The sequence below is a fragment of the Palaemon carinicauda genome, chromosome 19 (genome assembly GCF_036898095.1).
Source record: "Palaemon carinicauda isolate YSFRI2023 chromosome 19, ASM3689809v2, whole genome shotgun sequence".
Lineage (NCBI taxonomy): Eukaryota > Metazoa > Arthropoda > Malacostraca > Decapoda > Palaemonidae > Palaemon > Palaemon carinicauda.
Window position 1 is genome coordinate 49014798 of NC_090743.1, and position 27500 is coordinate 49042297.

Here is a 27500-nt window from a genome sequence, read left to right on the forward strand (position 1 = left end):
TAACTAGCTTTTGTTCTAAGGCTTTAGTAAGGCTCCAAGTTTTTGTTGCACAAGATAATACTGGTAGGTCCATCTGATTAAACACTTTTCTTTTTAGAGAAAGTGGCATTTTAGTTTTCATAATCTCATTCTATAGTTGACTTTTTAACTTGTTTAACACTGTTGCATCTTTAAACTAAATTAACATTTTCACTGAGAATAAAATCTATTTCATTTTTCGTTTCTCCGTTTGGGCTTCCTCATGTCCATTTTCTGTTTTATTTATTTATTTATTCATTAATTTCTTTTTTTTTTTTTTTTTTTTTTTTTTTTTTTTTGTAAAAGAAGGTGTTTATAATTCTAAGATTGTTTCTCTCAGCAAATTCTACAACCTTGTCTCTTCTGTCATTCCTTGTGCCTACTACAAATTTATCCCAGCTGATTCTCCTCTCTTTTCTTGACCTACTGTATATAAACATGTTACATAGAAGAGTATTACAATTTGTTATTTATATTTGATAGGTCTTTGATTCATGTCTAGCTAAGCAATCGTCAGTGTTTCCCTCTATATAATTCACCATCCCATCTGTTGGAGTCAGGGCTGAAAAATTGGGGGTAACAGTTTCAAGAAACCGTAAGGCTGCATATGGGTATAGTATTTTCTGACAAACACATTCTTTGACATAAATGTGCTGCCTCTTTCTTTGTTGATGTGACTGTTAACCTTGAAGTCCCAACAGTTGATGGTTATACAGTATGTCACATTACTGCATGCACCTGATTGTTAGGAGTGGTTGTTATTTTCAGCTAAGATTTGTTTGCCACTTTGCAAGATCCTTAACTCAAAGTTCAACTGTTTTTTATTTATTCTGGGTGCTGAACCGCCTTTGCATTACACTCAGGGCAATGATGTAAAAGTTTCCTTTAAGAATAAGAAATCGAGAAAAAAATACAGATAGTGTGACTCTGTTTAGTGGAAGGAAACAATATTATAAGTTATGCAGCTGGTGGACTCCATTAACTAATCTAACCTAACCCAACCTAAGCCAAACCCAACTTAATCTAACTAAAGTTGGGGATTAGATATATTTCTGTGAGATAAGATTGAGTATGAAACAGATCGGTTCTGTAAGAGCAAGGAAAATTAAAATGAGGATGGCTGTCGTATTTGCTAAGGGCATATCGTACCTAATTGTATTTGAACCACCTGAATGAATAACCATTTGGCCAGTACTTGCAATGAGCTGTTACAATCATTACTAAAACTATTGGCAAGTGTTACGAGTCTGGTGAGGCCGGTTATGGCTCACAATTAAGACTAAAATGTCATTTTGGACATTCGTTTTAATGTCCCAATTAGGAGAGGACCCACTCCAACAATATATATATTCGCTTAATTGGTAACAAATATTATAAATCGGGAGTAAAAATGACCATACTCGTCAAGTCGGGTATTAAGATATTGCTAAATGAGATGTCATTTAGGTAAGTGTACATGCGATTCTCTCTCTTTCTCTCTCTCTCTCTCTCTCTCTCTCTCTCTCTCTCTCTCTCTCTCTCTCTCTCTCTCTCTTGTAAGATGAGCTAGATATTTTGTAAATCAATTATTTTACGTTAATATTTTGTTTTTGTTACTTTTTTTTTAAATATCTTTATTAAAGACCTATTAGAAATATTTATGTAGATATGTTAACAAGTGACCTTCTCTGAGTAGGGAAACCTAAACGTGGTGAAAGGATTTGTGTATTGCCATGATCAGCAAAGCTGTACTAGTCAAGATCACACATACTTGATTGGTTTGTTGTGAGCGATTAGATGAAAATCTCCCACCATCACCAATCTGCAGTTGGCCACCGTGATGATGAAAACTGGCCAAACCCCACATGAATAAGGACATGTCAAATATCTTTGTTTTGCAGTGGAGTAGAAACGGCTGCATTTGTTGTTAACAATTAAGTAATTATGCATGTTTGGCGATAATCCGCGTTCACAGAACTACCAGTGTTAAAGTAAAGGAGAACTTGAGATCCATGTTGAAAAGTTTGAAGAGAGAGAGAGAGAGGAGAGAGAGAGAGAGAGAGAGAGAGAGAGAGAGAGAGTTCTTTATGCAAAACTGAATATCGTTCGATAATTGCTCTTAGATATGGAATGTCTGAACAAACCTTTTTCGTCCCAGTTTCGCAATTCCAATATTATACCTTGAAACGGAAAACCCTTTGAGGTATCGAATTTTCTTTTATATTTGCTTTATTATCCTTCATGCATTCACCGAACAAATGAGCTAGGAGACTAGAGAACATCAAAGCATGTAAGCTATGATGCTTTGAAAGGCAACACATAATAGATTTTTTTTTCTTTCTTTTTCTTTTGGGAAGGCCCGTTATGCTGTCCTTCGGTTCATGGATTAACGTCAGCATACTGGCTATCATTTCCTTGATGACGTCATTCCATCGTACAGGTTGAGACGTTGTCGTTTTATAACCCTACTTAGGCGATATTAAGTTGTAGTCCTAAAATGCTGAGTCGATATTTTGTGGTTTTCTTCATAGCGTCGTCACTCTGCAGGATTTGCTCGTGGCTTTAACATCGCTGTTTCGTAGCTATACCTTGCCTTTGTCAGACTAAGGCCCTTGCTTTGACTCCTGTTTCTGTAGCATTTGCCTCAAGTAAGTGTATTTGAAGCTCTTTCTTCCACTGACCTACGTCTTTAATACCAATCTGATCCCTTTTTGGAGAGGGTAACCTATAGGAAATAAGTCATTCTGAGTACCAGTTGCACCCATCTGAAGCAGTCCCTTGTAAAGGGTCATTTTTGTTGTGGGAAAGTGAATTAGCTCACGAATCAAGACAGGTAAATATGCTCTTTGTTTATAAATAGCGAAAAAATGCGCAAATCTGAGTACTTTTGATACTCCTTACTAAATATTCTAGAAGTTTTAGTCGAGCTATAATCAGATTGTTGAATGATCTTTCTAATCAGGTAGTTGAATCGGTGAACTACAGACGTTCAAACTTGCAGCGAATGTTTCCATGTGGAGCAGTTTGAAATAAGTCTCTGTTTTTAGTTAATATATGAAAGATTTATTTTAATGTTGTTACCTTTCGTAAAATATTCTATATTAATCATTCATTACTTATCATGGAGTTTTTTTTTTTCCATTCCTCGCTGGACTATTTTTCCTGTTGGTGCCCTTGGGCTGACAGCATCCTGATTTTCCAAATAGGGTTGCAGCTTAGCTAGTAATAAAAATAGTAATAAGGTTATTATTAGTTATTAAGCAAATACAACTTTCTAGTTCATTTATTCCTGTTGTTACCTTTCTTTTTATGGTGTTACCTTGTATCATCTCAACATTTTTTTTTCTTGCTTTGTATCTATCTGAATTTGACTCAAGTTGTCGACTTTTCATCTCTCCCTCCCTTTTTCTCTTGTCACATGACTGACTGAAGCGCTTTGATTGATTGATTAGAGCCGGATGAGGTGAAAGTGTGTGCGTGTGCGTTTGTGTTCCTTTGGCACAAATATTGTATTAGGTACTTAATTATTAGACGAATGTTGAGAGAGAGAGAGAGAGAGAGAGAGAGAGAGAGAGAGAGAGAGAGAGAGAGAGAGAGAGAGACTAAAGGATAGAAGAGGAGGAGCTGCTAGGGGAGAAAAAAAGACAAGCTGAGAAAAAAGATCGAGAGAGAGAGAGAGAGAGAGAGAGAGAGAGAGAGAGAGAGAGAGAGAGAGAGAGAGAGAGAGAGAGAGAGAGAGAGAGAGAGGGACCTCGACAAAGTAATATTCACCCTACCTACGTTATAAGATATTCAACTTGTTATGATGCAAGCTATATGCTCCAGGCCTGGCACCCATTTTAATTTTCTCTTTTAACTTTTGCGAAAGAGGTTAGAGTGAGTTAAACGTGTTTGTTCGGCTGTCGTAATTTTAGGAGTTCAGTTTCTAATTTATTTACAAGAATAAGTTTAGGTAGGAATACTGTAGTCGATATTAATTTTTTGCATTATTATTGATTTCTGAGTAGATTCGTGACAATTTTCAATTGATTTTATAGTTTGAGACTTTGATACACATTTTGAAGAATATTTCAGAATATTTAATTCACGAACCATTGATGTTAAGATTAAGAATACAATATATAGTTCTATACGCGTTGGCCAAAGTAGTTTTGGGCGATAGTTATTCAGCGAAGGTCGTGTACAGCAACTCCAATTGAGCTATATTTGTTTGGAACATAGTTTTATGAAATTCTGAACGATAATCATCTTCTTTAAAGTTTACAAACGACCGAACGAACGATATATCACATTCGCAATAATTCACAGCACAATCTTATGGAATTATACTTACATATATCTAATCTATCGTGTATTTTATATCGAAACGTTACTTAACAGAGTAACATATAATGAACATTTTTATAGAAAGAAGTAAGCAACGGGAAGTACTAACACATGATGTCGTGAGATAAAAAAGAATTGCAAAGCAAGTTTGTAAATATCAATAGATGACCGAAATGATTGGAACTGTAGCCTACAAAATAATTAAACGTATGGCTCTTTCATTTGCAAGAGATTGTCTTCAAATTCCTGAGATTTTGATAAATTTTCTCTTATTATGATTTATATTAGGAGTAATTTGGTTTTGTTTTAATTCTTGAGAGAAATTTAGAGAAAATGACAAAGGAGAGAAAAATTATTTTTTCAGATCACTGAACGGAAATGTCTTAAATGGTGGCCCATATGCTCTGTACTGTATATTGTATACACGAAAAGTCATTGTAGCGTCCCATTGATCGGCCCCTAGATGCGCCTACTTTTTATCCTTCCCTGCATCTTTCCTTTCATTTCCTTTCTTTAAGTTTGCTGTCCAACATCTTAACATGTATTGCAAACTTGAACTTATACGCTAAATGACCTCCCTGGCCCCAACCACGGACCATTTGTTCAAAATCTGTTAAACAATCTGACAAACCCTGATCAGTGGTACATGTCTTGACAAATAGGTTGATACGTTACATATCTCGTTATTTTATCGGAATGTATATGATTGAAATAAGTTAACACTCTCTTGAAAACCTAAGTAACAGAAGGGTAGTGGGAAAATATATCTTACTGTGTGTTTTGTTCAGTAAATTAATGATAGTTATTTTTCTATTAAGGGATTATTAGGTGATTGAATTGAAAACTGGCCATTTTCATCTTGTTTAATCATCTAAGAATAAACAATTTTTACCTAAAAAAACATGGTTATATCTACATATCAAAAAATGAGAAATTCATTTCATGTAATAAAATCATGCAGTTATTTCTACACATCAGAACATGAGAAAGACATTCCATGCAATTAACTATATAGATCTTTCTATACATCAGAACAGGAGAGATACCTCAAGCTGAATTAGAAAAAAAAGAACATTATACCGTAATTATAACACATTTAGATATTTTACCTAATTGATTTACGAATGGAAAGTCTCCACGAATTATTATATTGATCAGGACATTATTGCAACCCACTAATAGAAGATTAGTCTCATGCTCTTGACACAGTAAAACCTAACAGTGAAAGAGTGAAAGAGTTCAAGAAAAGTGCCTCAAGAGGCCTATACAACGCACGATCCAGCCTGACCCATAATTCAGGATGCTGTTGTTAGTGTGTCTGATGAAATTGTGGCAATAAGTGGATTAAGAACGAAGTAGAATCGTGCCATGTTTAGAAAACAAAAGGAAAAAGGCTTCGACCTTCCTCCAACATTTTGGGCAGTTGCGGCTGATGTTAACTTCGCCCTTCAGTACCATGTTTATGACTGTGGTGTATGAGAAATTAATGAAAGTCCCCATGGTTAGTTGGTATTTCCTTAATGGCAAAAATTTATTTTATCACATGTTTCTTTTTCTTTATTGATTTTAACGTAAATTTCTTCTTATCTTTCATAATCTGATTGAATTTTTAAATATCTTTATTCATTAAAAACTTTAAATAAGTTATTTTAAACACAATCATTTTTTATGGCATTGGATATAAAATAAAGTTTTTTTTTCTATTCCATAAGTAGGTAGGATTTTTAAAGCTTTCTATTCATTAAATACTTTTAATTAGGTTATTCTATCACTTATTTTTTTCATGGCGTTGAATTTTTCCCTCTTTCTTAATCAAATGGGAATTTTTAAATATCTTTATTCATTAAATACTTTAAAAGAATTATTGTGATTGGAATATTTTTTCCTGGCATTGATAATAAAATAAATCTATCTTTCAAAATTAGAAAAGTTATTTTAATCACAAAAATTTTCATGGCATTAATTGCAAAATAAATGTTATCTTTATAATCAGATGAGATGTTGGAAATATTTTTAATCATTGAATACTTTAAATTAATTATTACTTCGCTAATAAATTACTTTCATTCACTGAATCTGTCTTTAGCTCTTAATGAAAAAGCTAGAAATAACTTTCCACCCAATAGAAATAGAAGTCTGGAAGCCTCCTTTAAGGGTTTAAAGGCCACGCATGAATGGCAGAGGCAAGGGACACTGACATTGCCCTATCAAGCAGGAAAATGGCCTAGAGACTAGCCATATATACATATGATCAGCGCCCAAGCCCCCTCTACACCCAAGCTAGGACCAAGGAGGGCCAGGCAATGGCTGCAGACAATTCAGCAAATAAACCTATAGGCTCCCCCAAACCCCGCCATCCTTAGCTCACAAGGATGGTGAAGTTGCAGCGACCAAAGAAACTAACGTGTTTTAGCAGGACTCAAACCCCAGTTTGGCGATCACCAGTCAGGGACGTCACCACATCGGCCACAACAACCCTTGTGCTTTCAATAAAGATTTGCATCTGCTTCAATAAAAATATAAATATAATGTGCATTGCTATCTTTCTCAAATCCTGGAACTCCCTCACTGCCTCCAAAATCTTTAGTACAAAACAAAACCTACTAGAAGTTTTCATTCATGCTTCTACAATATATTCAATTATTTAAACTCCCTTTTGTTACAAAGTTCGATTCATATCACTATTCAGATATTTATTTTCATCATCATCATTATTAATATTGTTTTTAGTGTTTTGTATTGGTTATTTCGCAATGCTAAGTTAGTAACTTTTATATTGACAAACAGATGTTATTGGTTTTACTGAATACACAATAGAAAAAAAAAGAAAAAAAAATCCCGATATTGAATATCCTAAAACATTTGATTAAAAGTCAGTCTCTCTCTCTCTCTCTCTCTCTCTCTCCTCTCTCTCCTCTCTCTCTCTCTCTCTCTCTCTCTCTCTCTCTCTCTCTCTCCAAGACATTGTTTCTCTTAAGGAGAGCCTTTCTTCGCCTCTTCAGTGTGAGATGCCTGCCTTTGTTGAAAGAATTCTTATTCAAATAATATATAAAAGGACTTCTTGTTCTTGTTTGTGTCATTTTGTTGGTTGGTTTTGTTAATTTATTTGCTCTTCTGCAAGCAAAAATTAGTAATTGAATGTATATTGTATTCCATTGGGCATTCTTTTTTTTTTAATTTAATAATTTGTTTTTATTTCATGGGTGTTTTATTATGTGAATATAAGAACATTTAATGTTAAAAATTGCATTTATACATATTCCATTTTGATAGTTCACCTTCATTTTATTTTTTTACGCGGTTTTTTTTTTTTTTTGCTTTTTCATTATTTTCTATTATTCAATTGTTCCGTTTTTTGTTTTTCATTTGTTTTCTTTTATTCCTTTTTTCTATTTGTTCTTGTTTTTTTTTTATATATGTAAATACGCTGAAAAGAATATAAAAATAGATGACGTATATGTGATTGTACCATGGTTTTGTATAATTTTATTTGATTTAAATTGAAGAAAAGACAAGATAGGATTAAAGAAATCTGAATTGCCGACTCAACATAATTTCAGTTTTTATGTCATATATTCACTCTTTTCTTGAAGGGAAGAAATTAAAGGATTATGAAAATAAATGATAATTTGGTCAATGAGGAATAAAACGAAGTTATTTTTATAAAAATGGGATGATAAGATCCGTAGTATTTAGAATAATTCACATTTGAAAAACTCCCAGACATGATATACATATTAAGTGGAGACCACAGATAGGATTAATATCATGAATAACGGGTGATAATGATATCAGGTCTTGAGATTAAAGAGATTAATGAATTGTGATTATGATTTTGAATAGTGACAGTTCTTGATATCATCATCATTATCTTCATTCTTCCATTTAAAGTTCAAATGAAAGGCCGTACAAAATATCTGAGTATCGGTTAAGAAATCTTGTTGATGGAGCACTCGTCAGAGAGAGAGAGAGAGAGAGAGAGAGAGAGAGAGAGAGAGAGAGAGAGAGAGAGAGAGAGAGGTTGTTTGGCTTCAAAGGATTGAAAAAAGCAATATGATCAGCATCGGACGAAGTCTATTCCGTAAAGAAATTCTTCTAATTTTTTTTTTTTTTTTTTTTTTTTTTTTTTAAGGTAAAGGGGTGGGGGTACATTGTCCTTGATGAGTTATTAAACAGATGTGACAGCGGTTGTCACCTGTGGGTAGTTGTTGTGGGCAGTGACGTCATTTATCCTGTTATCAGTTACAGTTATCAGTTGCTTGCATTTTTTCTAGTCAGATTTTCTGGTTATCTGATAGTACAGTTGGTATTTTATTTTGCCCTTGCAAATTTTGGGGATCAATTTCATTTACCATTGTGTACTGTAGACAATCCATTACAACAGTAATAATAATAATTTAAATTGTTATTGCCCTCATTATTTCACACCTCACTCTCTGCTTATTCACTATTCCATGACTCACTCTCACTTAGAGTGATTCCAAGCTTGTTAGGATAATGTAACCTCCGTAAAGGGATTCAATCCGTCGTTAGGTGCTTATTTAAGAACGAAAGTCTACTCTATTATATGTACTAGGTCAGCTCGAGTTATGGAAGGAGTGATATAATCGGCCAGGGAAGTGTTGGTGATGCAATTTTTTTAATATATGTCACTATGTGTCAGGGTTTTTTATGGATTTGTGACCTTTAAGTTGTTTAATGTTCTTGTAATTTCGTCTTTGTTTATAAGATCACAGTGTTAAAGTGTTAACTTGACATGATTTTCTAATTTTTCCATCACTTAATTTTTTAGGTTTCCTTGACCTGGATTTTGAATCTCGTTTCTAGTGCTTTTTATAAGTTGTCATAACCTGTTTTTTTCAAGCATAATATGACCTGATTTTGTATTTCTTAAAAGTTTAACAGGAACTGTTTCACCAGATTTTATCGCTTGTGATCTTCTTTATCTTTTGTTATGATATTAGATTTGACCTGCTTTTCCAGCCTTTCCAAGTCTGTGCTGACCTGAATTTCCATTTTTTTTTTATTACTTGCTGTTGTTTTTCAATTTATGTAATACCTAAATCCAAGGATTCAGGTTTATTTAATTGATTAAATATTACGAGAACAATTAATCAGGACATTAAATATACATTTTGATAAGAGTGAATATTGTTGACTAGCGGAAAAAATAGAGAGAATACGTGTTTGCAAGTCTAATTGTTATTTTGTTATGAAATAAAAAAAAAAAACAGCGTAGGTGGGTGGTGAAATACAATGCTAATTTTGAATTTAGACAAATTAATGCTAATAATTAGATGTGACATTGTAAGGTCATTAATATTACATTACTATCGTGGGAGTATTATATATGGAATTGATGAAGGAATCCCTCAAGAATTTTTATTATTATTATTATTATTGTTGTTGTTGTTGTTGTTGTTGTTGTTATTAGTTATTAGTTAATATTTTTAATATTGTTATTATTAATATCATTATTATTATTATCATCATCATCATCATCATCATCTTCATCGTACTGAATGGAATACACAAGAACTCTCCTTCGTTATTTTACTTACTGAATAATGTAAATTGTCTGTTAATTATCGTGTTCGAATTATAGTGTTATTATAAATGATTTGCAAACGTCGCATATGTAAAAGTTAAAAGATGTTATTAAGTTAAGACATCTTATAACATGTGATGTGTGATGTTAAATGATGTCATAATCACCGGGCAATAACCTCGTGTAACTAAAGGAGTTAGATTAATGTTATGGCTTTTAAGTAAGGTCATTATTATAACTGTAGATCTAATTTTAGGTGATACGTAACAGAAAGCATGTAACGATAAATCGAGACGTCATATAAGAATATATTTTATCGTGTTATGTCGTAATCAAGGAACTGGCATACTGAATAGGTATTTTCTTAAAATATATACTCTATTTGATATAGGTTCAATTCATTTCGAATGAACGTCTTGATTACGGAAGATTTATTCTGAAGGTAAGCGAATTTATTTCATGGCGGAAGTTTGAAATAAGACCATTAGATCTGAGTAGAAATTGCAAAACTTTGAGAGAGAGAGAGAGAGAGAGAGAGAGAGAGAGAGAGAGAGAGAGAGAGAGAGAGAGAGAGAGAGAGAGAGAGAGAGAGAGAGAGAGCACTGTTGAAAGAGATTGTTGTTAAAGTAGAGAGGTACGGTATTTAATATTGATGGAAACGTTTAAGTAAACAAGTCATTAAACGAGTATTTAAAGTCTAGCCTTTGTAATGAAAGTCTAAATTGATATATAATTAAAGCCCTGACTTAATACCCTCTGTATGGAAAGAATGCAATAGACGTATATTTTCTCACGTAAACATTACGATAACGAATATTCTATTTAGTAGCCAAAAGAAAACCGCAATGAGCCATTGGTGTTTATTCCTCAAGCGATCCCTTTTCGTTGACTAAAGACCAAACAAGATTATTGATAAGGGGGAAGACCCAGTGACCGTCTTTCCCCTCCCCGCCCCTCCCACCCCCTCCCCGAGGTTTTTGTCAACCCCCTCCCTCAGCACGAAACCACATGTAACCCCTTTACTTTCTAGTTTCCAAGTCTCTCGTACTCACTTTGAACGTGACTTTCAACCTCGGCCGCTTCCTCGTCTTCTTCTCTTACATCCTTCTTTACATCCTTGTTTATTGCGAACTCCTCTTCGAAATCTTCCATTATCTCATCCTTGGAGATAACTAGAGTTGATGGGATTTGTGTCTGTGTGATTTTCGGTTAGTGCTAAGACAAGTTACTTCCAGGCCTGAGCCTTTTCATAAGTTCAGAAAAGTTGCCCCTCTAATGTCGTCTTCAAGATTAGTAACATATCTCATGTGAAGTAATTAATGATTAACCTAAAGTGAATTTCAAGTTTCCCAAGCTCGTCTGATATTATCACCACCACCTCCCCCTCCACTAACTCCAACTCCAATATTATCCTTGAAGATAACGGCTGATCTGATAAAGCTTCATCCATGATGGATTTGGAGATGGTGAAGCGATTACTGTGAAATGCCTTATGGTAATCTCCTCTGGATAAGTAAACAATCTGGCGTGACACTGTGAACGAAGTGGCTATTTAGCTTCATGCTAAAGGAGTCCTCAATAAACCTTAGTCAACACTTCGAACTCCTAAAGTTAAATCCTTGTCTCATTAGGACGAAAATTCATTCAGACGAGAATATGGTAAATAGTAGTAACTCGTAATTAGCATCCAGTCTCTGTTATTCTAGATTCCATTCCAGAAGGTTTATCGATCAATTTATTCGTCATATCTTAGATAACATAAATTATTATTCAAAGAAGATAATACTTTCCCGAGGCATAAGATACACTTTTCCAAACTCCTTGGATGAGATTGCAATGTGTTAGAATGGATTTTAACTGTTACAAAGAATTTGTCTGTCAGAACTAGTATTCACCGCTATACATTTCATATTTGTGCACCGTTTTCCTAATTAAGAGTCCCTTTTTTATATTGAAAAAAAAGTAATTCTTACTAAAACTTTCCAAATTACAGTGCACATTCAATAGCAGATCCTCATTTTTTTACACGTTTTGTACAGAAGTGGTTATTATTTTCACAAGTATTCTATATTTAACATTACTCATTTTATTATTGTGCATGTATAATATTTAAGCGAATTTTCCTTGTAACATCTTGTATATTATTGCAGAGATTTTATTAATTTAATACTAAATCTAACTGTTCGCCTAATTTCTAATATAGATATGACTGAAAGTACTTTTGCCATGTAAAAGGTAAAGCAAACGAACGAAGACGTTCAATAGTATTACAAAATATATCTGTGACTTTGATGTACCAACTGGAACTGGAAACCATTGCAGTACTAATTGTGGAAATCTGAGGCACCTTTATTTTACAACTAGCCATTTGTAATTTCTGGAACAAATCAAAGCCCCAGTCACATATATGGCCTCATCTGGGGATAGCGTGAAGGCCTACGCCGAGTTATCTTTGGCATTATCAGAAAAAGAACCTATCCCCATACATTCCAACTCCAACAACAACAATAATTTCGACAGCCAAAGCTCCAACAAGAAGAAATCCAGCCCTCCGTCATCGGAAGATTCTAAAACCTTGGAAAATTCCCTGTTTTATGGCCAGTACATAAACTCGGCCTATCGTAGTCCAGTCATCTGCGCAAGACAAAGAACCACCACCACTTTCCAGGGAGTGTCCAGCCAAGCGTCAGAGGCCTCTAGCCAGGAATTCGAAAATCTGCCCCATTCAAGCTTTGCCAAGAGGCGCTGGAAAAATTTGAAGAAATCTTTGCCTTCAGGTGAGATGGGAAGAATGATTAATACCTGGTTGTTTTCGCCAGAGTAGTGTTTACCAGTCGCTAGGTCTTGGAGGAAAGATAGGTATCTCCAAGGTATATAAGTATTCTATTTACCTTGGGTATCTCTCCTTCAAGACTTAGACCTTGGCATATGGCTAGGCGGTAGCTAGGCCTACCGATGTAATCAGCTTTGGAATGTTTTGGAGACACTTTACTGTCGAACTTAAGAAATATTATTTTGGTCAAGGCAAGATAATTCGTTATTTAAATGAACCTGATAGCATTATGTTATGAGCCCAAGTATTGATTAGATAAGGTCATTGCGTACAGGCTGTGCGAACTGCTCTTCGACTCATTATTATTATTATTATTATTATTATTATTGGCTAAGTTACAACCCTAGGTGGAAAAGTAGGTTGCTGTAAGCCCAAGAGAATATTAAGGTCATAATGTGTACGGGATATCCCAAAACCATAGTGATATGAGATCAGTGTTGATTATTTGTCATGTTTTTCTAAGAACTTAACCTTTGAAAATATACAATTAAACATACCGTTAAGAATATTTAAAACTATTTTAGATTATAGATATTTATATGAATGATAGCTGTTATCGTCCTTATTCAACTATCAGTTTCGTGAAATCACTGTTTTTATTCCCTGGTAAAGCTTCAGTTTATTTTGTGTCTCAGACATTGTTACTATTGTTTTCCTGGTCCTATCACACACGGGACCTCTGTGTCCTACAGGACCTTCAAGATTTGTTTGTCAAATACGTTCTTAGGTATTTAGAGTTTCACACAGCGTATTCCATGTTGATTGTCAAATCCACATTATCGAACCTCTTAGAGCACAAGAAAGTCTTCAGTATTTTCTTGAAAGTCGTAATATCGTTGGATAGCGTGCTTGAAAAATTCTTAAATTTTGATGTTTGGTTTGGTACAACCTCCTTGGTTTGATATTGGATTATTAAGACACTCTCTCTCTCTCTCTCTCTCTCTCTCTCTCTCTCTCTCTCTCTCTCTCTCTCTCTCTCTCTCTCTCGCCAGTGATGTCTTGGTCAGTAATATCTGAATTTAACAGTTCAGATGATTATATTATTGATAATCTTTTTTTGCATATGCATCCGAATTAGAAGTGAAATATTGATGTGTAATGTTAACATTATCATAATTGACCCTTGGCCAGCTCTTCCACCCTACCATCATAGAATGTAAACAAATTTGCAAAAAAAATAAATATAAACAAATATATATATACAGTATATATATGTATATATATATATGTATATATATATATGTGTATATATATATATGTGTATATATATATATGTATATATATATATATATATATATATATATATATATATATATATATATATATATATATATTCGACCGTTTGGTATCTTCTTTTTTAATTTCCCTACCTTTAGGCATCGTAGAAAATTTAAACAAATTCGTCCTTTAACATTTAAAACAACAAATACAGTTTAAACATAAATACTTTTTTATATTTATCACTGATGTCTCGAACCCCCCCCCCCCCCCCCGCCTCCCCACAATAAATGACAAAATAGAGAAGTGACAATATTAATTATAAGGAGATAAATCTTAAAAAAAAAACTTCCTTGTTATTTCCATTGTTGTCACGCAATATAGTCATCATGAAAAGAGTAGGAGCAGAGAATTTTATGGCTTCCAGGAGGTGTCTTGACTCACGGGTTGTGATTCATGGTATATGCATGATTCATGATTCGGTCATCCCCTTTTAATGGGACTCAGTGTTATATATTCCCAGTTATTAGATGGATATGTGTGTATATATTCATGTATGAATGTGTGTATTTATGTTTATTTGTGCATGATAAGAGACCGATGTTGCAGAATCATATGGTAATAGATATCATTTTCAGTAACCAAACATTTCTATACAGCATTTCATTCAAAGAACCAAACGTATATATACGTCATATTAAAGAACCAAACGTATATATACGTCATATTAAAGAACCAAACGTTTATATACGGCATCTTAAAGGACAAAATGTTTATATACGGCATCTTGAAAGGACAAAATGTTTATATACGGCATCTTAAAGGACAAAATGTTTACATGTGGCGTCTTAAAGGACGAAACGTTTATATACGGCGTCTTAAAGGACAAAATGTTTATATGCGGCTTTTTAAAGGACGAAGCGTTTATATATGGCGTCTTAAAGGACAAAATGTTTATATGCGGCATCTTGAAAGGACAAAATTTTTATATACAGCATCTTGAAAGGACAAAATGTTTATATGCTGCATCTTGAAAGGAAAAATTTTTCATATACGGCATCTTGAAAGGACAAAATGTTTATATGCGGCATCTTGGAAGGACAAAATGTTTATATGCGGGACCTTGAAAGGACAAATTGTTTATATGTGGCATCTTGAAAGGACAAAATTATTATATACGGCTTCTTGAAAGGACAAAATGTTTATATGCGGCATCTTGAAAGGACAAAATGTTTATATACGTTTTTTTAAAGGACCAAACATTTATATACGGTTTCTTGAAGGACCAAACATTTATATACGGCGTCTTTAAAGGACAAAATGTTTATATGCGGCATCTTGAAAGGGAAAAATTTTATATACGGCATCTTGAAAGGACAAAATGTATATATGCGGCATCTTGAAAGGACAAAATGTTTATATGCGCCATCTTGAAAGGACAAAATATTTATATACAGCATCTTGAAAGGACAAAATGTTTATATGCGGCATCTTGAAAGGAAAAAAATTTTATATACGGCATCTTGAAAGGACAAAATGTTTATATGCGGCATCTTGAAAGGACAAAATGTTTATATACGGGATCTTGAAAGGACAAATTGTTTATATGCGGCATCTTGAAAGGACAAAATGTTTATATACGGCATCTTAAAAGGACAAAATGTTTATATACGGTTTCTTAAAGGACCAAACATTTATATACGGCGTCTTTAAAGGGCAAAATGTTTATATGCGGCATCTTGAAAGGAAAACATTTTTATATACGGCATCTTGAAAGGACAAAATGTTTATTTGCGGCATCTTGAAAGGACAAAATGATTATATACGGCATCTTGAAAGGACAAAATGTTTATATGCGGCATCTTGAAAGGACAAAATGTTTATATACGGCATCTTAAAAGGACAAAATGTTTATATACGTTTTTTTAAAGGACCAAACATTTATATACGGCGTCTTTAAAGGACAAAATGTTTATATACGGCATCTTGAAAGGACAAAATGTTTATATGCGGCTTCTTTAAAGACCAAACGTTTACATATGGCATCTTAAAAGGACAAAATGTTTATATACGGCATCTTAAAAGTAGAAAATTATTGTATGCGGTGTCTTAAAGGACAAAAAGTTTGTATGCGGCGTCTTAAAGTAGAAACATTTATATACAGCGTCTTAAAGGACAAAATGTTTACATGCGGCGTCTTAAAGGACGAAACGTTTATATACAGCATCTTAAAGGACAAAATGTTTACATGCGGCGTCTTAAAGGACAAAATGTTTACATGCGGCGTCTTAAAGGACGAAATGTTTATATACGGCATCTTAAAGGACAAAATGTTTATATACAGCATCTTAAAGGACAAAATGTTTACATGTGGCATCTTAAAGGACAAAACGTTTATATACGGCATCTTAAAGTACAAAATTTTTATATACGGCATCTTAAAGGACAAAATGTTTACATGAAGTGTCTTAAAGGACAAAATGTTTATATACGGCATCTTAAAGGATAAAATGTGTACATGCGGCATCTTAAAGGACAAAATGTTTACATACGGTGTCTTAGAGGACGAAACGTTTATATACAGCATCTTAAACGACAAAATGTTTATATACGGCATCTTAAAGGACAAAAGGTTTACATGCGGCGTCCTAAAGTACGAAACGTTTATATACGGCATCTTAAAGAACAAAAGGTTTATATACGGCATCTTAAAGGACAAAATATTTACATGCGGCATCTTAAAGGACGAAACGTTTATATACAGCATCTTAAAGGACGAAACGTTTATATACAGCATCTTAAAGGACGAAACGTTTATATACAGCATCTTAAAGGACAAAATGTTTACATGCGGCATCTTAAAGGACGAAACATTATATACGCTATCTTAAAGGACAAAATGTTTACATGCGGCATCTTAAAGGACAAAATGTTTACATGCGGCGTCTTAAAGGCCGAAACGTTTATATACGGCAACTTAAAGGACCAAATGTTTATATACGGCATCTTAAAGGACAAAATGTTTACATGTGGCGTCTTAAAAGACGAAACGTTTATATACGGCATCTTAAAGGACAAAATGTTTATATACGGCATCTTAAAGGACAAAATGTGTACATGCGGCATCTTAAAGGACAAAATTTTTACATATGGTGTCTTAAAGGACGAAACGTTTATATACAGCATCTTAAAAGGACAAAATGTTGATATACGGCATCTTAAACGACAAAATGTTTACATGCGGCGTCTTAAAGGACGAAACGTTTATATACGGCATCTTAAAGGACAAAATGTTTATATACAGCATCTTAAAGGACAAAATGTTTACATGCGGCGTCTTAAAGGACAAAATGTTTATATACGGCATCTTAAAGGACAAAATTTTTATATACGGCATCTTAAAGGACAAAATATTTACATGCGGCGTCTTGTAGGACAAAATGATTACATGCGGCGTCTTAAAGGACAAAACGTTTATATATGGCATCTTAAAGGACAAAATGTTTACATGCATCATCTTAAAGGACAAAATGTGTACATGCAGCGTCTTATAGGACAAAATGTTTACATGCGGCGTCTTAAAGGACGAAACGTTTATATAAGGCATCTTAAAAGACAAAAGGTTTACATGCGGCGTCTTAAAGGACAAAGTGTTTACATGCGGCATCTTAAAGGACAAAATGTAAACCTTTTGTCTTTTAAGATGCCTTATATAAACGTTTCGTCCTTTAAGACGCCGCATGTAAACATTTTGTCCTATAAGACGCTGCATGTACACATTTTGTCCTTTAAGATGATGCATGTAAACATTTTGTCCTTTAAGATGCCATATAGGACAAAATGTTTATATACGGCATCTTAAAAGGACCAAATGTTTATACAAGGCATCTTAAAAGGACAAAATGTTTATATAAGGCATCTTAAAAGGACAAAATGTTTATATGGGGCTTTTAAAAGACCAGACGTTTATATACGGCATCTTAAAGTACAAAACTTTTATATACAATATCTTAGGAACAAAACGTTTAAATACGGTAACTTAAAGGACCAAACGATTATATACGGCATCTTAAAGGAACAAACGTTTCTAAACGGCTTTTAAAAGACCACACGTTCATATCCAGCAATTAAAAGCCCACACGGTATATTATCCGTAATGAAATAAATTTCAAATATATATAAACGACATGATAAAAGATCAAACAGTAATGTCGTGTACAAACGTTTATTTAATGTAAGAAAATCAAACGTTCATAAAAATGTCATTTACCTTATGCCAAACTGAAGAGAAAAAGGTAATGAAACCATTGTTTGAAGTTTGACGTTTCCCTTTTTTCCTTTGCCTTTGTTGTTTCAAGATTCTTTTTTATTTTTTTTAAATATCTTTTCCTCTGCCTCACTGTTATTTCCTATTTCAATTCCATTTCTCCTCTTTCCTATACTTCTCTCTCTCTACACTCTTTTCATTCTATCATTTTCCCCGATGATTTTTTCCCCTTTCTTTCCAAATTCCGTACGTCATTCAACTCTTATGCGCTGACCTCTCCCTCTCCTCTTCTGAGTCGTGACCTAGTTTAGCAGCTGGAAGTAGAAACGTATCCAATAAAGGCTTAATATGGGATGAATGTGTTAATTCGTCTCGGCCACATACGCACTTACGCATCTTTTTTGTTTTTTCATTCCGAACGTTTTTTGCTCTCGTTTCTTGCACATTTAACGTTTATATGATTTGTATATATATATATATATATATATATATATATATATATGTGTGTGTGTGTGTGTGTGTGTGTGTGTGTCACCAGCATAACGTGTTCAAGTACAGTTTACTCGACGGTAAGACGAAAGACGGAGCTTCGCGTGTTTTAATGCTAGTACCCCTTTACGCTAATGGAACGTTAAAGGTACCTTAATGACCTTTTATGACCTCCTTACAGATGTGCAGGTCTTTGGAATGCCAGGTATTGATTGACCTGGCTCCGTCCATTATTCATTTCCCGATCGATTCTCTGGTTAAGTCATTTACCAGGTCGATAGGGCGTACTGTCCCATTTATCACCGGCGGGGGACTTTCCTCATACATTGATCTCCCTGAACGCCCTTCGGGAATATTGTGCGAAGGGTCTCTCAAATTACTGTTTCTTTGAAGCGGTGAAAAGGCGCCTGAAAGCTTCGAGCCCAATGGCGTGAATTCTGGAAATTAAACCAAATCAATATTTGATTGATATTACGCTAATTGGAGTAATACATTTGTGTTTATAAGAACAGTATAGTCGAGGAAACCCATGGAATATTTGCTGTATGAAATATCGTCAGTACTTCAATGGGTAAGCACAAAGGAGGACCAGATGCCCAAGGTACAGAAAGCACCTCGACCACCGGCAAAGACATGGGTATGAGCCTAGCAACCTCATCCCAAGGACCAGTGCACACATAACTGACAACGAATCTTATGCGTCTGCCGTCAGTAATAATGACGTGAAAGCCATCAATATCAAAGTCATCCCTGAATAGGACTCGGTTCTTGGAGTCACCGTAGTGAAGTCTAAACATTTTGACCTATTTTCCTCCCGCCTTTCAATTACCCTTTATTATCTTATAATCTCCTTAATGATGTCGGTCAGCTTTGAGCTCCAGGGGATTATTATTGATTGTGTGAACTTAAGCTAAGATATTGTGAAACTGGCGACTAATTGAGCTTAAATATTACGAAACTGGCCAATTTTTTTAACTAAATGATTATGAAACTAGCCAATATCTAATTTAATTGTAAAACTGGGCAATATTCGAGCTAAATTATTACAAAACTCGCCAATATTTGAGCTAAAAGGTTAGGAAACTAGCCACTATTTGAGTAAAAGGAAAGATTATGAAACTGGCCAATATGAGGGCTAAAATATTACGAAACTGCCCACTATTTGAGTAAAAATTATTATCAAATTAGACAATATCTGAGCTAAGATATTACGAAACTGCTCACTATTTGAGTAAGGAATAGTATGACATTGGACAATATCCGAGCAAAAGTATTACGAAACTGGCAAATATCTGAGCTGAAATATTACGAAATTGGCCAACATTTAAGTGAAATAATATGAAATTGGGCAATATCTGAGCAAAAGTATTACGAAACTGGCAAATATCTGAGCCAAAATATTACGAAACTCCCCTATTTGAGTAAGAAATATTATGGATTTGAACAATATCTAAACAAAAGTATTACTAAACTAGCTAATATCTGCGCTAAAATATTACGAAATTGTCCACCATTTAAGTAAAAAGATATTATGGAGTTGGACAATATCTGAGCAGAAGTATTACGAAACTGGCAAAATTGGAGCTGAAATATTACGAAATTGCCCAACATTTAAGTAAAATAGTATTATGAAATTGGGTAATATCTGAGCAAAAGTATTACGAAACTGGCAAATATCTGAGCTAAAATATTACGAAATTGCCCACCATTTAAATAATGAAAAAAAAAATATTATGAAACTGGACAATATCTGAGCAAAAGTATTACGAAACTGGCCAATAACTGAGCCAAAATATTACCAAACTGGCCACCACATCAGTAAAAAAATATTACGAAACTGTCCAATATTAGCTAAAATATTACGAGGCTGGCCAATATTTCCACATCGGTTAATCATCACCGTAAAAGAAAATTGTTTGATTAAAATCTTGATATACACTAATGTGGGAAGGTAGGTGGTTTTGGCACTGGTCACCTCGTCTCGAAAAATCAGGGCTTAAAACAGATCAGCCTGTTACCCACGTCTTAAGTTCAGATAAAAGAGTGGGGATGAACGTGGGATAACTTTACTGCCACGCAATTTATTATTATTATTATTATTATTATTATTATTATTATTGCTAGCTAAGCTACAACCCTAGAAAACTGGATGCTATAAGCCCAAGGGCTCCAACAGGGAAAATTAGGCCAGTGAGGAAAGGAAATCAATAAACTGCAAGAGAAGTAATGAAAAATTAATATAGAATATTTTAAGAAGAGTATCACTAAGATTCGCAACAGACTTCAGGAGACTAATCGGAGAGACAAGAGTGAGCGAGCCAATCTGAAGTTAAGTATAGATATAATAAGTAATGGATTTTATTCCCAAGTCATAAAACCGACTACGTTTATTAGGTAGCAATTTTTTGGCTTCAACTGCGGTAAGGGACTAGGCTATGAGATTCTAATTAAAACGTTGATAGAATTATAGTCTATATATTATAGTTAAATTCTGCTGATATAGGTTTTTTAATTTTGTCTTTTTTTCTTTAGTAAAATTGTTTTTTTTTTTTTTTTTTTACTTAGTTTTAAAGTTTTATTGGACCTGTAGGTTATCCTGTGATATGAAAGAAAACATAATTTAGTATATTACAGTTTGAAGGGAAATAACACTATCATCGACGAATCTTAATATGTACAACTTTTTTTTTTTAAATAAAAAAAATTCAATTTTTTTGCTAACATTCTATCATTACCTTTCCAAAAGGAATAATATTGCATTTAAATAATTACTGTAAGCGTAATGATTTACATCAATTCTGTGGTTTAATTCGAACTGCAGATTTATGTACACTACTTCTGATATTCATATTTCATTTGGAAAATGTCAGCGCCTATAATCGTATCAGTGGTTACGCATATCTTTTATTTGATCCTTTCAAATCTAAACGACGATATTTTGTTATATACACTTTTCGTTTCTATCTTTGTATACGTGACTGTTGTTATTGGTGTCTTCATGTAATACTAAATTATTATTTTGACATTTTTATTAATGTTATTATGTATTTTAAAGGTATTATTATTATTATTATGTGATTATTTTGATTATTGATATTGGTTTGCAAGGATTTATTATATTTATTAATCTAGAATTATTATTGTTAGTATTATTAATATACCGTAGGTGATTTTGTTACTATGGCCCGTCGTCATGCGGTGAATAGTTTTGATTCTGACCCTTAAGGCACAGAGAGAGAGAGAGAGAGAGAGAGAGAGAGAGAGAGAGTGTGTGTGTGTGTGTGTGTGTGTGTGTGTGTGTGTTCAATTTGCTTTGCTTAAAACTATCAAATTACCCATAACAAAAGAAAGCTCAAGTCACAGGAGTCTTTTAATGTTAACAATTAGTGATTATCTTTGGCCTCGTCGTTAACAACGTGAATCCGATATCGTGGGTGGAGACGTCCTTTGCCAAAAAACGCAAATTCGTAATGTCATTTCCACGTGATTTAATTAAGGTGTAATTAAATTGTTTCAAAGTTTTCTATATTTTTAATAGAGTGGGAATTTTTCAGTTTTTCTGTGAGAAAGTTTAATTACAAATTTTTATGGTTTATCAAATACCAGTCACCTACGTCCTATTTCATTAAGGATGAATTGGATTTTAAAAGAAGGATTGATTTTCTGTTGAAGGAAAACAAATTAGAAGTAGAATTTAAGAAAACGTAACCATTAGATTATATTTAGTCTATATCAGTGTTTCCCAAACTGGGGGGCACGCCCAACTAGGGGGGCGTGAGGACGATACAAGGGGGGCGTGAAGTCATCTGCTCGAAATTACTTGTTTAATAGAATAATAAAATCATTAAAAGAACAAATATCTGTCATTACATGCATGCATACATCTCACTAAATTTGACCAGAAATTGTGCCTTAGTCTCATAAGTATTTCCAGATATTATATGCCATGTTTTCAAATTATCTATTTTTAAAATTGCAACTCAATTTTGCAAATTTGCTAATGATCAAACTTTTTTTTTCGCTCACTTTGAACCAAATGTTTCGTTTTTAGTTACTGGAATGTACTACTATTTGAGTGGCTTTCATTATTAACATGTAATACAAATAGGAATCTGCTTTCCTGTACAATGGTAAGAAATAAATGTAAGAATCATTTCTTATAAAATAAAAGAGAGGAGTGGGGGCGTACGGGTCTACTGGAAGCAAAAAGGGGTCGTCAGGTAAGATAGTTTGGGAACCACTGGTCTATATACACACACACTATATATATATATATATATATATATATATATATATATATATATATATATGTGTGTGTGTGTGTGTGTTTGTGTGTGTGCGCGCGCACGTGCGCGCGCGTGTGTGTGTGTGTGGATTTTAAGGACAATATCCTTGGAATGTTACTACTATTATTACTACGTTAATATCGCATGTAAAAAAAGTATAGAGCGTGTAGAATATAGATTTTTATAAACTTAATCTATTTTTCTATATTTATGAACATATAAATTATTTCATATTAAGGCTTAATTATGTTTGCGAGAATATATAAATTCAGCTAGTTTTAATTGGAGTATAGAAATGACTGAACACATTCTTTTTATAGTACACTGTACATTATTGTATAGTTAAAAGCACATACTTAAGTATTTATTATTTTTAAACAGATCGTATTTAAATTTCAAATCAAAATATTTTATTTACTGCTAATATTTACAACTTATAAAACAAATATTTCGATTATTAGTTGAATGAATTAACATGATAAAATTATTTGGTAAATTGTGATTTTATTAATATGCTATGTAAGCAAATGTTTTCATCAAATAATATATTGATCCAGAAAACGTTTCTATGATAGAATTTGGAAATAATATAAAAAATATGACGGAAGACTTGTCCAGCTGAGAGAGAGAGAGAGAGAGAGAGAGAGAGAGAGAGAGAGAGAGAGAGAGAGAGAGAGAGATGAAGCAGGAATTTCGCAAGAAACGGGAACAGGCTGACGTCAAAGGACAACTTGCTGACGCTTGCAAAACGGGTATTCGGAAAATGGAGTGAAGGAAGGAAGTTCACGGGGGGAAAAAAGAGAAGTTCTGGAGTGAACTTATCCGTTTGGGAATTGCATTTGAGCAGATCCCTTTATGTAACTACATTTGTCAGCTGTAAGAAATCCTTCACATGATTTTTTTTTTTTTTCAAGGGGAGACATTAACCACATTCAATGAATTATTTTTGAGGTACATTAAGGATCCACGTTAATAGTAATGATTAATAGATTTTATTTTTATTTGTGGATTTTTTTTTATTGTTAATAGGTTGCAAAAAACTTTTTTTCCCGCTTTAGTATTTTTAGTTATATAATTTATTTCTTATTTATGTAGATTTTTTAATGTCGAGTGATAGCAACAAATTGAGAATTTGTTAATACTTTTTTTGGGTAAAAGAAAAAGGAAAAGATTATTAATAATAGTAATAATGAAATACATACTAGATTTAATTCATATAACTAGTACTTATCTTTGCCTTTATCATAGGTTCAAGGTTTTAGAATTACATGTTATTTATAGTCCTGCCTTGAGACTATTTTTTATAGTTGATAATGCCATATGAGTGAAAGAATAATGAGACTACGAGCAGAAGTGTTGCAAGAACCCGTGTTTGGTCCCAAGAGCCTGTCAATCTAAGAGCAAGCAAGCAAGAATAATGATAGTTACCAAGCTAACCATGGTAGGGGACTGCTTAGAAAGCAAAGCATTAGTAAGAGTAATGCAATATGTGGATCAGGCAAAATTTTATTTGTTTATAGGGCAATTTTATTTTTATTTCAATGGAGTTATATTTTTTCTTATTGTAATCAATAATTAGGATTTTTTTAATATATTTTCATAGTGCATTTGATTGCTTATAAGTGGCTTCATATAGATTAAATTACCTTTTATTTTGGGTTTCTTTTATCATAGTTATCTTGTACCTTTGGCGTCACTTATTTGATTCAGAGAATTTAATTTTTTTAATATTGTTGGAATTACATTTTGTGGTTTATATATATATATATATATATATATATATATATATATATATATATATATATATATATATATATATGTATGTATGTATTATATATATGTATTTATATATATATATGTATATATATATATATATATATATATATATATATATATATATATATATAGAGAGAGAGAGAGAGAGAGAGAGAGAGAGAGAGAGAGAGAGAGAGAGAGAGAGAGAGAGAGAGAGAGAGAGGGAGAGAGAGAGAATCCCTCTTTTTATACGCTTATTTCCTTTGTTGGCAGACATTTTAAAGTCAGTTTTGAGGATTTACATTTTATTAACCAGTTTTGATATACAATTGCTTTTCCACTTAAGAAAAGGAAATTATAAAGTAAGTTAGTTGAAACAGTATCGAGCGCGGCTCTCACTTGCCCTCTTGGTTGGGTTACGAGCTTGCTACACCCACCTGTCCACTAGGTCGTGAAACGTTATCAGCCTTATCTACGGTTTTTATCATCTTGTTATTTTCTAGCTTTTTTATATAGTTTATATATGAAAGATTTATTTAAATGTTGTTATTGTTCTTATCCTTCTCGTAGTTTTTCCTCATTTCCTTTCTTTTTTCCCTGTTGGAACCCTTGGGCTTATAGCATCCTGCTTTTCCAACTATGGTTGTAGTTTAGCATTTAAGAATAATGATGATTATGAATAGGCGATGGGACACCAATAGCATCCACAAAAATTTAATGAGAATCTGGTTTTTTAAACTCCTTTTTAGAGCTACCCTTTTCAAAATAAGAAGGGCATTAGGTTTATATATATATATATATATATATATATATATATATATATATATATATATATATATTATATATGTATAAATATATATATATATAAATAAATATATATGTATATATATGCATATATATTATTTGTATATAGAAACAAGTGTCTGCTTCTGAGAGAGAGAGAGAGAGAGAGAGAGAGAGAGAGAGAGAGAGAGAGAGAGAGAGAGAGAGAGAGAGAGAGAGAGAGAATTTATATGTGTGGACTTTAAATATTAGAATTATACTGTCAGGAAATTATTAAGGAAAACATTTAATCTGTACAATTCTTTATATGATTATTATAGCATGTTAATATTAAGACCACAATAAGAAAACATTTTATCTTTATCAAAATATTCTTGGCTAAACTACACTTTATATTAGTCTTCCTAATACTTAACTTTCTAAAATATACGAGAAACTTCTTTCAACCATCTTACGTATCAGCTAAAGAAAAACGAACTGCAGGTGGATGTGATTTGTTTTATTGATATTAAATCAAATTATTTTATTTTCAAACGTGGCTAGCAAATTTCTTAACAGTAGAAGCATTTTGATGTTATTAAATTATATATTTTTATCATTTTTAGCAACCAGCTTAACAAGTGCCACGTGTAATTAGATATGCAATAGATAATCTAATATTATTATAAATGGGGAGCTTCCTATTGTATATATATATATATATATATATATATATATATATATATATATATATATATATATATATATTGTAAATGGGGAGATTAAACTTAAAGGTAAACGAGCTTCTGATTTTATATATATATATATATATATATATATATATATATATATATATATATATATATATATATATATATATATATATGTCTGTGTGTGTGTGTTTGTGTACTGTGTATGTATGTATGTATGTATTTGTAGGCTAGAGTGTCTGTGTGACTGAGTGCCGTCTGCAAATGGCTCTTAATTTGTCGATAGTTTTGCAACTGGTCGGGCGGGTTCTGTGACGCCAGCTTTCATATTTTCCCTCAGCTGAAAGCCAACGACGATTGTTGCTAGTGGATCGATATGGGACACGTACGTTTGTGTGTGTGTGTGTGTGTGTGCTTTCGTGGTTTGTGTGGACGCCATGTACGATTTTCCCCGTCACGTGACCAGTCCGTGAAAGAAACAACGTCTACTGTGTGCGCGCCACGGTTTCCCGCCGCCTTGCTTGGCGCATGCGCAGTTCAGATCCTCTCCGAATCAGTCATTGCCAAATATCACGAGGAATTGTATTATCTTCAAATTTCATTTTCGAAGGGTAATTGTAATTACTACGATATATATGAAGGTTATTTAGAGAGACAAATAATTTTGGCTATTATATTTTATTTTTTCCTCGTTGGTTATCAATAGTGGCTGAAATTAAGCAGAATGGATCATCAGATCTCCCCAGCCATATTGTGACAGCGCGTGGAAGTTTCCATCGCTTGGTACTTGCAGACTTGGGGAACACCGCGCCCTCTCTCTCTCTCTCTCTCTCTCTCTCTCTCTCTCTCTCTCTCTCTCTCTCTCCTGCTCTTGTTCGCTCTCTATCTTGCGCCCTTCATAGACTTGGGGAACACCGCGCTCTCTCTCTCTCTCTCTCTCTCTCTCTCTCTCTCTCTCTCTCTCTCTCTCTCTCTCTCGATCTTTTTTCTCAGCTTGTCTTTTTTTTCTCCCCTAGCAGCTCCTCCTCTTCTATCCTTTAGTCTCTCTCTCTCTCTCTCTCTCTCTCTCCTCTCTCTCTCTCTCTCTCTCTCTCTCTCTCTCTCTCTCTCTCTCTTAACTAACTAAAAATACAGTTTCCACTTCCCTACAAGCTAGACCTATGCATGCAAATAACCACCTTTTGTGGTCAGATTTTCACTCATGTGGCCTTCGCATCCAGCCATGTGGATTCTTCCAGTGACACGTGACCTCACTTATTTGTTTGCATTCCGTAGGGGGGAGGGGGAGGGGCGAGGATACTGAGTGAGA

General features: G+C 33.5%; 2 protein-coding genes across 3 annotated transcripts in view; one reads left to right on the plus strand and one right to left on the minus strand.

The window, feature by feature from the left end:
- LOC137658988 (myotubularin-related protein DDB_G0290005-like) overlaps positions 1 to 11023 on the minus strand; it is a 33657-nt gene extending 22634 nt beyond the window's left edge. The window contains exon 1 of the mRNA XM_068394094.1: positions 10924 to 11023. Within this exon, the coding sequence (XP_068250195.1) occupies positions 10924 to 11023 (100 nt within the window). The remainder of the gene's footprint in view (positions 1 to 10923) is intronic.
- Positions 10919 to 27500, plus strand: part of LOC137658241 (uncharacterized) — a 17011-nt gene continuing 429 nt past the window's right edge. The window contains exons 1-2 of one of the 2 annotated variants that reach the window (XM_068392923.1): positions 10919 to 11079; positions 12022 to 12648. In XM_068392923.1, the coding sequence (XP_068249024.1) occupies positions 12279 to 12648 (370 nt within the window). In that variant the 5' untranslated portion in view covers positions 10919 to 11079; positions 12022 to 12278. The remainder of the gene's footprint in view (positions 11080 to 12021; positions 12649 to 27500) is intronic. The other variant, XM_068392922.1, reaches the window with a different exon arrangement.